Raw genomic sequence first — 13,211 nt, forward strand, 5'->3', positions numbered from 1 at the left:
ACTTAACACCTCACAACTTATACAGGTAAGGGTGTTCCTAAGCAATCCCTTGATTTTTTTGCACGTCAGTGTATAATAATATTTGCAGTACAGTATATACAACAAATAATACACCGTCTACCTCCAGATGTTTTGTAAATCATAATTGAAAGTGATAAAATTAAGGTCTTAATAAAATAAAATCAATTAAAAGTGGAAATCTCAAATGACTGAAAATTATTCAGTCTGTTATGTCGTATTCGATTCAGTGCAGCGTGATTATTTCAGCTCTTCACACACTCACTGCAGATCTGAATAATTTCGCTGAAGTGGTGTTTTTGTAGCAGTTTTTATTTTGAGTGTAAATTTCTGATTTTAAAATGATTACGGATTATGGATCTTTAGATTGTGTTTTGGGCTATAATTTAGAATTATAGTTGAAAGTACACTCAACACACAAACACATGCAACAGATTAAAATCTACCTAATTAATCAGTGATCATCTGTAAGCGGATTAGTTAACATATGATTCTTTTTTAATGCGATTCAGTGAATCAGTTCATGTTGGGATTGAATCAGCCGTTACAGACAGACTGTAGTGCGCTGTAGTGCTGTTCAGTTTCTCATTATCTAAACGTTCTGCTCCGGTGCAGTTCGGCCCAGTTTCACCCTGACGTGTACCTGCTTTAAAGAGCTGGAAACATTTATCTGGAGGAACTGACAACCTGTGTTTACAAACTCCAGCCTGAATCATTTAGAGTTTAGTTGTCAGCAAATCTGATACTTAAAAAAAAACAGTCTAACCTATGTTTCTCTGTCAGACTCATTCTTTTAACCCCTAAATGAATAAATTTACCTCTTTCGCTCACAATCATTACATCAGAGAAGGAGAGAGAGAGAAAGAGAAAAAGATGAGAGTAGTACCTCTACTAAAAAGTAGAGAGAGATAAAGACAAAACAGAAAGAGGGTTTTATTACAGTTAATATTAAACTTTCTTTTATTTGCTTTTGCAACAATTAATTATAATTCATGCCAGAAAAGCTATTAAAAGCGAGAGAGAAAGAGAGAGAGAGAGAAAGAGCAAGAGAGAGAGAGAAATAGCAACAGAATGAGCAATAGAGATACAGAGCAAAACAGAGGAGGGAGATAGAGAGAGAAAGAGAGTAAAAAATAGGGGTAAAAAAAGAGATAAAGAGAGACAAAGTCAACATTAAGATTTTTTAAATTGCTTTGGCAACAATGAATTATAATTCATGCCAGAAAAGCTATTAAAAGAGAGAGAGAAGAGAAAGAAAGAGAGCGAGAGAGATCAAGATATTTACAGGATTACAGATTAGAAAGACCAAAAGAGAAGAAAGAGAGATACAGAAAAAGATGAGTAGGGAGAGAGGAAGAAAGAAAAGAGAGAGAGATACAGAGTGAGAGGAGAGTTGGAGAGAGACTGGGTGTGCAACAGAAAAAGAGAGTGAGAGAGCGAGAGAGAAATCGAAGGAGAAAATATTAAGAAGAATCTTATCAAGTTAATATTAGGCTTGCTTTTATTTGCTTTGGCAACAGTTATTCATGTTGCATGCCGAATAAATCTGTTTAAAACTGAGAGACAGAGAGAAACAGCACGAAAGAGGAGAGAACTATATAGACAGACAGACAGACAGACAGATAGATAGATAGATAGATACTTTATTTAGGAAATTAAGGAAATCAAATGAAATTTAGAAAATTTAGGTAGAGAGAGAGACTAGAGAGAATAGGAATAGGAGAAAAGGGAGACAGAAATATAGGAAAAGGAGAGAGAACAAAAAAAGAGGGAGAAATGAGAGAGAACGAGAAAGAATTGGAGCGTAGGGGTAAAGAGTAAAAAAGAAAAGAAAGAAGGAGAGACAGAGAGAGCGAGAAAGAAGGAGATAAAGTGTTCTCCAGACACTGCTGCAGAACGTAAACAGGTGTTAAAAATAACTGTCTAGCACACATACACACACACACACACACACACACACACACACACACACAGACTTATATAGGTGTGTAAAACCGCACTGACCTGAAGGTGGCGTTTCAGTAAATAAAGTTTAACCATATGTTTTGATTAAACTGATCATTTCACAGATTCAGCTGTGCCAAAATGAACCAAATCAACCTAAATCAATTCAAGCAGCTTTGGATTTCATGACACTCTGAACTAAGACAGATCATTTGAGGTCAGCTACAGTCAGGGAACAGCAGACTGGGGTCTAATCTGAGTCTCAGGGAGTCAGTGAGTCAGGGACTCATTGTCAGTCTGGTTCAGGGTGGTCAGAGAGAATCAGAGTGGGAATCTGTTCTAATGACCATAATCCTCACTAATTCCATCATTATAACAGCTTTATTGCAGTTATAGCCATAATGAGGGGGAATTACTGCAGGGTTACTGAGGCACTCACAGCGCCAGTGTTCACATCGTGCACTCTCTCACACATTTACAGTTTTAAATGCTTGAAAAACACATGCTTAAAACTCATTTTTTTGTGAAATGATTCAGAAATATACACTCATCATTAAATAAATAGTTGCAGCAAGAAGAAATCAACTGAGGAAAGAAACTTGGTGGGTAGAACATGCCTGGTCTGTTTGTGAGGTGAGACCAGTAAATCTAAGCTAAATTAGGTTAACAAAACTGTATATCTTCTTTTAAAGTCAAACCACCGCTGGAAATTAATCTTCACAGATTTCTGTCCTGAAAACATACTTGGGTGAGTAAAGCGCTTCCATTTATTTACAGTAAGACTAGATTTCTGATTAGTAGCTGATGCCACCCGACAGCACTGCACTGAGGAACCCTGAGTGTTCCAGTAAGCCAGGGTGATATTAGCTAGCAGTTCATCCAACATAGCTTGTTTTAACACAATAAAGCTACAATCCGATATTACTCACCTCTAAACGGCGAAAGAGCTATTGCTTAGCACGGTTCGTGGCTAATGCTAATGCTGCTCCAGCAGTGCTAGCCGGGGTTAGCAGCAGGCTACAGGCCGATAATACTCACCTCTGAATGACAAAAGAGCTAGCGCATAGTGTGGTTTGTGGCTAATGCTAATGCTCCTTCGGCAGTGCTAGCCGGGTTTAGCAGCAGGCCGATAACACACACCTCTGAACGGTGAAAGATCTAGCGCTTAGTGCGGTTAGCGGCTAATGCTAATGCTGCTCCAGTCTCGAGTCTCATTGCTGGAGAACTGAACTGAAACTGCTTCAAAAACCCTGTACTTTTCCTTACAACTTGACTAGAAAAAATCATACATAAGGCACCACAAGACTCAAGAGCTTGCCTTGAAGACACAAATGCTATGCCATGGCCAGGCCCACCTCCCCAGATCTATCCCTAAATAAACCCAAATGTGTGGAATGCTACTGGACATGCTATCAACGTTTCACCCCTACTGCAAAATCAGTGGAAATATTTAAGCCGCATTGGATGTATTATTACAAGACACTATGTCACGATTTCGATATTTATTCTAAATCGATTGAAATTATGTCATGGTCTCGAGCCTCAAAGTCAAAAAGAGGATTGACGACCCCTCCCTCAAAGCTACGCAAGCATGCGCGCACTACGCAAATGGCGCAGCACGCTACGCAAATGGCACAGCACACTGTAGAACGACGCCGCAGACATTGTGACTGCTCAAAGAGCAGCCCTTTCTCCAGAGAATGTGGACATTCTTATCTCCTTAAAGAAAAACTTGAAAATATAAAAATAACAGTTGTTTTGTCTAGCCTCAAATATGTTAATAGTTTTAGTACCTTAAGGAGCATCTTTCTCTGAGATAAAGATAAAGAAAAAAACTTGTCATTCTCAGGGACCGAAAAAGTCTTAAAGTCTTATTTTTAATGTTTAACTGTTATAGTAGGATAGAGTTCAGTTTGTTAAGGCTGTTATTGTTCTATTATTACTGTATTTTTTTATTATTTATTTTGTTATGTTGCACATTTGCTGTTTTAATAGTGCACACTGCTGCTACCAAAAAAGCCACTAAATGGCATTACATATATAAATTAATTAAATTATTTAAATTTGACCATTAGTGCCTAATGGGATGTATTACAGATCACGTGTATCACTTTGCATCACTTATATCAAGCCCACCTTTTGAAATAAGATATTGTAAATTTGATTAATCAAACCAATGACTGACCATAAACTAATCTAAAACTGACATAGGCCTCTCTGCTGTAAAAAAAAAAAAGAAACTACAAGACACCCTTAAGAACCTCTACAACTTCTCACTGAGATGTCTGGCATGTTTCTGATCTTTTTTTGTTCCTGGTAATCCTTTACTTTCTTCCGTATATGACTGCAGTCCTTTAGGGTGCAACTAACTTTATAGTTCCACACACTGCTGCTAAAATGGGCGGAGCTGAAGTTAAAAGAAATTAATTTACTGTTGGAAGAATGGGAGGCAAGCTTTCTGTAGACATCACATGTTAAGCTAAACTGCAGTAGGATAAATGGGAGGGGGAATGGTAACTGGTTATTATGTTATTTTAGCTAAGAAACACCTACGCAGGCACAGAGGACAGCTATGACACTGACGGATGACTGAGTCTGCATTTTTCCCCATCTGGCAGCTTTACGAAGCACAAGCACAGTCTTACGTAAACTCCGGCTTAACCACTCCACACTACTTCGCTCTGTCTTTTAGTTTCTCTCTGTTAGTCAATCTTTCTTTCCGTTCTTCTTTTTCTTGACAGCTGTCTCTTTCTCTGATCCCTCTCTCTCTCTCTCTTTCTCACACCCTGAACCTCTTCCAAATTCTGTTCTGTTACATAAATAAACTCTTGTTCCAGTATGGGAGCCATCCACTCCTGCCCAAGTTGTGGGCAGACAGCCAGTTAGAAACACTGCCCCCTGTTGAATAGGAGGATACCAATAAAAAAAACCCTGTAGGAGTTTTTTGTACTGTAGTTTTTTGCACCTATATGTAAAATAAATTATCTTGTTAAATGATAACAGTATTACTATATTAGCCCACAAGCAAATAATTTTAATCTCTTTATTAAATAAATTATTAATCACTTTACTGAGGAATTATTTTGAAAAGTCAGTGTATGGGCTATGTGCGAGGTGTATGAACTGCAGGGTTTTAAAGCCAGTGAAAGAGAACTGAACGTAATGCAGCTCCATCCTCAGACTATTTAATGTTGGCACACAAACTCAGACCTGAGAGAACAAACAACCGCTGCTTAAAAGACTTTCTGGCACATAAACAATCCTATCAGTCCAAAAGCACTAAAATTTGAAACCGACTGAGTGTGTGGATTTAATAACCATAAAAACAATCTGATCTAAAAGTTTCAGCTCCAGTGCTTGAGCTAAGCATCCAGCTAAATGAGTGGAGCTAAACTGCTGTAGGCTTAATGAGGCAGATGAATATAATCAATATAATCTGTATAAATATAATGTGTGCAGTATATGTGTATATGAGTGTTAAACCTGAGAGTCTAAAAATGTGTGTATAATCCAGTTTAATCCATATTATCTAATAAATATCTGAGTCTATGAAATATGCATAATCTTAGATTGTGGGACATTCCAGGATTTGGTACATTTCAGGGGTGGTCACTTTTGAAAATTTGATCTTCAATTTGATCATTTTTAGTCATATATTTATTATATACAGGTAATAGAGTATCAAAAAAGTTTGATTCGTCAAGCTCAGGTATCAAAGCAGTTTTTTTAATTAGATTATGCAATATATTTGGTAATATAGTTGCGAGTTTGCGAGTAACAGGGTTGCAAATCTAGGCTGTGGTTTACCCCAGGAACAGATGCTAACTGTAAAATTTAGCTATGTATACAAGATCAAGGACACACATGGTTATATAAGTATATAAAGTAAATTTTGACTCAATATTAGTCTTACAATATGAGTAACAGGGTAGTGTTCACTGAGTGACACACACAACTTGGACAAACAAAAAAAATGAAAATTGTTAGAGCACTTACTCTTGGTCTTGCCTTGTGGACAGAAAATGTCCTTGTGATGTCACTTCCTTTGTGCCAGTAGACAAATATTTTAACTCTTTCTCTGCCAGGTAAAATTCCTTATGGTAACAGGGTTGAGCGCATGTTGTGGGACACAACTTAATAGCATAAAAACTGTAACATGCAACACAATGTAGACCAAAGAAGTTGTTTTCATAAGTAAAGGAGATGCATATCAACAACATACAAGAGGAAGTAATTTATTTAGAGCTTATTTTAATTGTTAAATTTGCCAAAGGAGTTGGTCACCCAATGTGTGGAACAAGAGAAAACGGCCATTTTTTGAGGTGGTCCAAAGGTATTCGGTCTTTTGAACAATATCTAAGGAGCTTATTTTTCCACCATATTTTACAGTTTGTCTTATAACAAGTACATTTTTCACAAAAAAAGTCATTTAGATATTTTGGATATGTGCATTTGAAATTTAAGTGGTGGGACAGGAAATGTACCAAAATCCTGGAATGTCACTTGTACAGTATACTGCCAAAAGTATCCACTTGCCTGGCTTGGGTTTGATTATGTGAGGCTTGGATAAAGCTGCTCGGTAATGGAAACCCATTCTATGAAGCTCTTTATACTCTACTGTTCTTGAACTAATCTAAAGGCCACATGGCGTTTGGAGGTCTGTAGTGCATCTGGTGACCTAACTCTGTTATTTTACACTGACAGAGTGAGTTGCTTTTGTTCTTAATCGCTTTCACTTTGCTATAATATCACTGACAGTCGACTGTGGAATATTTAGTAGTGGTGAAATTTCACGACTGGACTACCAAGATCCTGAGAGCGACACATTCTTTCACTGTTTGTAGAAACAGTATGCACGCCTAAGGGATTGGTTTTATACAATTGTGGCCATGGAAGTGATTAAAACCTGAGTTAAATGAGTTGATGGGATTTTTGGCAGTATAGTGTATTATCTGAATGTGTATTGATTATATAATCTGAGTAAATAAAATGTGTAAAAATTTTATGATCATATAATCTGAATGTATAATCTGAGAAGATAAAATTGTCAATATTATCTATTATAATATGTAAAATCTGAGATTCTATAATCTAAGTGTACATAAACTAGGTTTACATTCTGAGTAGATAAAATGTCTCAAAATAACCTGGGTGCATAACACAATATCGAAACATAGACCTGATTTACTGGGGAAATGGAAGAAATAAAAATGCCTAAACAGAATTTAGATGTTCAAAACAGGACTGTAGGATCTTCCCCAGCACTGAACTGAAAACCCTGGTGAAAATAGAACACCAACACAGAGAAGCATCACATCCTGGCAGTAAAACGTTTAATTGTGGCTTTTTAAAATACAAAGAGCTGAAAACAGTGTGGACAGACTGTGCGTGACCTCCAACCCAGAAACTAAAGTCCAGAGTAAAGCAGAACGGCCTGTCTCCCTTTTTTATTCTTTTCGTTTTGGAGAATCTTGATTTGCTGCCTGATATATAGAAAGTATCTATCACAAAAAACGTACAGTTAATAAACTCTTTAAAGTCAAAGCCCAATTATTTGAATGCGGGTGTCTATTACCTAAGCCCCTCACTACCCTATTCTGGTAAGCTCCACCCAGGTGCTTAGTGCTGACGTTTAGTGACTTCACACATATTTATATTGTTTTACACACTGAACTGTACACCCAGAACTGTACAACCATATCAGTTATCAGCTGTTAGCAATTAGCAGTTAGCTAATGTCTGTACTAGACGTTGGCTGTGTGTGGTTCTGGACTTTGGATGACCGCAATCGAACGTATTGACTTTCCAACAACACGTACTGATCTCAGAATGGTTTGAACAGACAAAAGTAAGAACAGACTGGTTTCTCCAGTCCTAAATCTGGCTCAGTGACAGTCCACTCACAGACGCATGAGTGTGTATGTGTGTGTGTGTGTGTGTGTGGGTACCTGGTGTGAAGTCCTCAGGAACCTTTGTGGAACCCTGTGTGTAAGTGGCCTGGGTCCACACACACACCAGCACACACAGCAGGCTGAGAGTTTCTTTGCGCTCCATGGTCTTCGCCTGCTCCTGCAAAACACACACACACACACACACATACACACACACACACACACACAGATACACACACAATTCATTACAGCTCAGCGCCAGCCTGTGAAATATTGAGCCAATATGCCCCCCCTAAACCCCCTCTCACACAAACAATTTTTCTAAATGTACTGTGATTGTTATTCATTTCCACATGACCTGCAGAACCTAATTAACCCACACACTCAGCTACCGCCAACAGACACACACACACACACAGTGTGTTTACGTGCCTGAGTTCTTCATAATTATTTGGATTTCTTGAGTACATGAGTTTCATATTCATTAGGCCAAGAACTCTCCTCAGAGCTCTCTGAACTGTACTGCTCATTATCTCACACCTTATTGATCCGGTCAAACTTTTAGACTTGCTGAGCTTTTTTTCAACGAAAAGTTCAGCAAGACTAAGTCTATTTTTATCATGTGTGGACTTGCTAGCCTTATTTCACCCTATAGTTCATCTATAGTGGTCAGGACCCTACAGGACAATCACAGAGTAGATTTTATTTAGATGGTGGGTCATTCTCAGCACTGCAGTAACACTTACTGACATGGTGTTGGTGATGTGTTAGTGTTTTAGTGTGTGTTGTGCTGGTGTGAGGAGATCAGACACAGCAGTGCTGCGTGAGCTTTTAAATACTGTGTCCACCCCTGCCACTATGATCGGGAGGTCAAAGGTTCGAACCTCCGCTCATGCAGTTTTGACATCAAAATTGGCCCTGCTCCCTCCAGGGGGGTAGATGGCGCTCTCTCCCCGCATCACTCCTAGGGTGATGTCCGCAGCACAGGGCGTCTGTGAGCTGATGTATCAGAACCGAGTAGCTGCGCTTTCCTCCGAGCGCGCTGTGATGCTGCTCGGCAATGCTGCATCTGCAGCAGCTCGAAAAGAAGCGGTGGCTGACTTTACATGTATCGGAGGAAGCATGTGTTAGTCTTCACCCTCCTGGTGTTGGGCATTACTAGTGATAGGGGGAGTCCTAATGAGTGGGTTGGGTAATAGGCCGTGTAAATTGGGGAGAAAATGGAAAAAATTAGAAACAAAATTATCTATAAAAAAAAATACTGTGTCCACTCACTGTTCACTATATTAGACGCTCCTATCAAGGTGCTCCACCATGTATGGATGTAAAGTTAGAGATAGAGGCTCATAGAGATAGAGTGTGTTTGTGTTGGTCATCCACTGGTCCTTCATCAGCGATCACAGGACTCAGGACCTACAGGATGCTATTGGCTAAATATTTCTGGTTGGTGGACTAATCTAAATTTTAAAAACTTCTGTGTGGTCCTGGCCATTGAAGAACACATTCATTGTATCTATCAGACAGTTGATCTTTAGATTTTATATCTTATCAGACTGAATAAACTGACCAACAGAAATGCTCAAAAATTGCCTCTTACAATAATGTCAATAGAAATGTCAATCGAAAGATCTTTTTCTCCATATTTACCAGAGTTTTTGAAGAAAATACATTTGGGATGCCACTGAAGAGTGAGCTACAGTAATACAGAACAGACAATACAAAAGTATGGATCAGAATTTAATCATATGGCACAGTGAGCAGTGGAAATTAAACCCTGACAGAACAGAACTCTTACTAATCTGTCCAAATTTCACAATTCCAGACCTCTCTGATTAGTGCTTAACTTAAACAGTGTCATAAAAATCTGTACTAATAGTTACTAGAAGTACTATAATCCTATAATAACTCTTGACTTGACCTGATTAGGACGTGGCCTCTAATGGACTCAACTTGGCCTCTAATGGAACCAGTTAACAGAGAGCATTAGAAAAGCACCAACACTAAACATGTTTAAATCCAGACTGAAAACCTACATGTTTGATCAGGCTTTCAGCTCAGTTTAAAACACTGCAGCTTGGACCACTTTTATTCTGTAACAGCACTTTTATATTATGTTTTATTCATGCATTATTCTTATTTTATTTTTATTTCCAATTCCTTGTTATTCTTTTACATGTTTTTAATTTTACTTCTCTTTGTTTTAATCATGTTTGAATCAATCTTGCTTTATTCTTATTTTAGTTTTTATTTCCATTTTTACTGTTATTCTTTTACATGTTTTTTTAATTTGACTTCTCTGTGTATTTTCTAATTTGTAAAGCACTTTGAATGACCGTTGTGTATGAAAGGTGCTATATAAATAAACTTGCCTTGTCTTGCCTTGCCTAATGTGGGGTTCTTAACCCTCTTTTTATGTTAATTTGTCAGGAACAGCAATGGTGTTCTGGGGTCAGTTTGACCGGGTGCATGTTTAGTTATCCAAAAGATGTCTGAAACCAAAAAAATCCTAACAAACAGTGTGAATATTTAATTACCAACTCCATAGTTAATTATTCTATCAATATTTAGTGCAGTGGTGTTTCTTACATCTAACAGGTAATGGTTCAATTAGGATAATTAACTTGTTTTTCATAAAAATATAAAGGTTTAAACTTTTTTTTATATTTTACTACTTTATAACTATTGAAAGACTAAAATGTGCATTGTTTCTGCAGTGGGTGGTTGCAAATATTTGAGATAAACCATTTTCATATTATATGTTGATTACACTAATTATGGCAAGCAGAAGAAGTTTCATACTGAAAAAATACTTTTAACTATTTTTCCTAGATCTTTAAACTTTAAAATGGGTCAACATAACTGTCACATCTTGGCCTCGTCTCGTGTCTCTGTGTGTCTTCCCCACGTGACCTGTGCTCCCCTGTGTCTCCCGTCTCAGTACTTTTCCACCTGTTTCTCATTTGTAGCTCCGCCCATTCCCCAGGTGTTTCCAATTCTAGTATGTTTCCTGTTTGTTAAATAGATCCCCTGTGCCACTTGTCCTCGGTCGGTCTTTGCACCTTCCCCTGTTGTTTTGTCGTTCCTCGTTTATCTAGTTTATTCTCCTCGTTTCCTAGTTCCTTACTCTGTGCTTTTCTCTGTTTTTGCCTTATACATATATTTATACTTAGTCTATTTCCTTGTTTATTTCTTAGTGTTTTGCTTCTTGTTGTTTCCCTTGTAATATATCCCTGCACTGTTTAGTTTTGTTTATTTCTTGTTTGGTTTTTCTAGTTTCTTGTTCAGCTCCGTGTTCCCTAGTTCCTTGTACATACCCCTGCTTTGTGTTGATTCCTAGTTTAGCTCCTTGTATATATTCCCTGTTTGTTTATCATTCTTATATTCTCTATTTTGTTTGTTTTAGTTCTCTGTTTCCTCTAGTTTGTTTCTGGTTATTTTCAGACATTTAGTTTATTCCCTAGTTCATTGTATATATCTCCCTGTTCCGTGTTTTAGTGTTTACTTGTTTCTTGTTTCTTTGTTACTTGTTATTTATTTATTAAATTATTATTTATTGATTTCACCCTACCTGCACTTGTGTCCGCCTCCTCGTCTCCCTGCCTGGGTATTCCTGACAATAACATAACATAACAAGTGGGTTAAGAACATGAAGAGAGAATAGGATAACAGGATAATAGTACTACTAGTAATTATTAGTACTGTTTTAGTTGAGCACAAATCAGAGAGGTCTGAAATGATGAACTTTGGACTGATTAGTAAGAATTCTGTTCTCTCGGGGTTTAATGTTAACATCCACTGTTGGAGGTCAGTAGAGCAAAGGTAGGGAAGGGCAGGGTAGCGGGGTAGTGGTGTAGGGGTGTAAGATATAGGTCCTTTAACATGGATGGTTGTTAACTGCAACAGAATATTAGACTATTCTATTCAGAGCTCATTATACTGAGCTGGACGTCCGTGACTGCAGTGCAGCTGAGTGTTCCACTCTGCTCCTTGGTGCTGTTCTCCAGAAACAACCGTAATTGATGTTGTGGAACAGTGGTGACAACGAGACGGTGATAAACTAGCACTGCACGTGTGAGGTCAAACCCGGCGGCTAAATATAAGCATGAGTGAGAACTGCTGACCGCAGTCTGTTCTGGGTCAAGACAAGCTACCAGCTGATTCTCCTGTACTGGTCCCACCTATTTCAGAAGATCTCAGCAATCTGATTATAATAAGAAACACTGGACTTGACATTTTAGTGCATATATGCAGTATATAAACCATAACCAGGTAAATGGCTAAGCTACTGTAGAATAAATTGGATGGGGCATAACTGCTGTGGCTGAAAGTGTGGGACTAAAATTAAGCTATATAATATAATATAATATAATAAATGAAGCTATATAAAAGTAGTCGGCAATAGGCAGCCCGTGGGCATGAAACATTTGGCCTGTGAGGTTTTTTTAACTATAATGAACGATAATAATAAAAAAATGAAATGCTTCTATGGCGAGCTTTTGTTTACATTCATCCCCTGCGCTCGGCGACAGAGGGCGTCTTTTTTCCCGGCTGTGTCCCAATTGCCTAGCCAGGGCAGCGGTAGTGTATTGGACCGTGACCCTGACGACATGGGTTTGATCCCGTGTGAGGAGCGGTGTGTTTATTTATTTATTTATTTATTTATGTACTAATAATATTAAATAAAAAAAAAATGTTGGGTTTACCTGCTTTGAGATCAACTGTTCTGCAATTGGGTTCAACAACCCTCTGGGCTGGAGAGCTACTAGTTTGTAGCATTTAATCCCATTACACTTAATTTTCCGAAACAGTATTTGTTTTTTTGTGGCCCACCACTTAATGGCTTGGAAAATATGTGGCCCACGGCCAAACTTAATTGAACCTGCTATAAAATGTACATCATTGACGCTCATTGACAAGGAAAATATCACACCAATTAGGAGTGAATTACAGTATTACTGTAAAGAATAACTTACTGGAGGAAACTGTACAACTGAAAGGAGTCTCTACTTCCCTGCCGTGCTGCCTCTAGCCTGGATACAAGATGAGATATGGTTTAATCCAGTGATTAAGATTCCTGGGAAATCTTTGCTGTGTGCGGGTGTGCATTATCCAATGGAAAAAGGCCAGTCGGAAGCTCTGCCATAAAAGGCAACACATGTGGCCACAGGATGTCCTGCACCCATTGCTGCGATGTTAAAATCCCTAGTATGTGATGGCTCCTCAGATGTCTGTAGATCAGCACAACATCAGTTGGGGCAGTGCGTCACACATAAGGATTGAATACTTCGATCTAGGGATGTAGAGGTACGTGTATTCTTTGCGAACCGTCACGGTACTGTTGTTGGACCTAAAAAGAAC

At 38.2% G+C, this 13,211-nt stretch overlaps 1 protein-coding gene across 4 annotated transcripts in view; it reads right to left on the minus strand.

Moving 5' to 3' along the window:
• Positions 1–13,211, minus strand: part of ghra (growth hormone receptor a) — a 56,880-nt gene that overhangs the window by 21,890 nt on the left and 21,779 nt on the right. Inside the window, exons 2-3 of one of the 4 annotated variants that reach the window (XM_049485691.1) lie at positions 11,422–11,463; positions 7,911–8,031 (exon numbers count right to left, since the gene is read on the minus strand). In XM_049485691.1, coding sequence (XP_049341648.1) covers positions 7,911–8,016 — 106 coding nt within the window. In that variant the 5' untranslated portion in view covers positions 8,017–8,031; positions 11,422–11,463. Of the gene's footprint in view, positions 1–7,910; positions 8,032–9,500; positions 9,554–11,421; positions 11,464–13,211 lie in introns of those variants that run through there. The other 3 variants (XM_022670446.2, XM_049485693.1, XM_049485692.1) reach the window with 3 other exon arrangements.

The sequence above is a fragment of the Astyanax mexicanus genome, chromosome 12, assembly GCF_023375975.1.
Source record: "Astyanax mexicanus isolate ESR-SI-001 chromosome 12, AstMex3_surface, whole genome shotgun sequence".
Lineage (NCBI taxonomy): Eukaryota > Metazoa > Chordata > Actinopteri > Characiformes > Acestrorhamphidae > Astyanax > Astyanax mexicanus.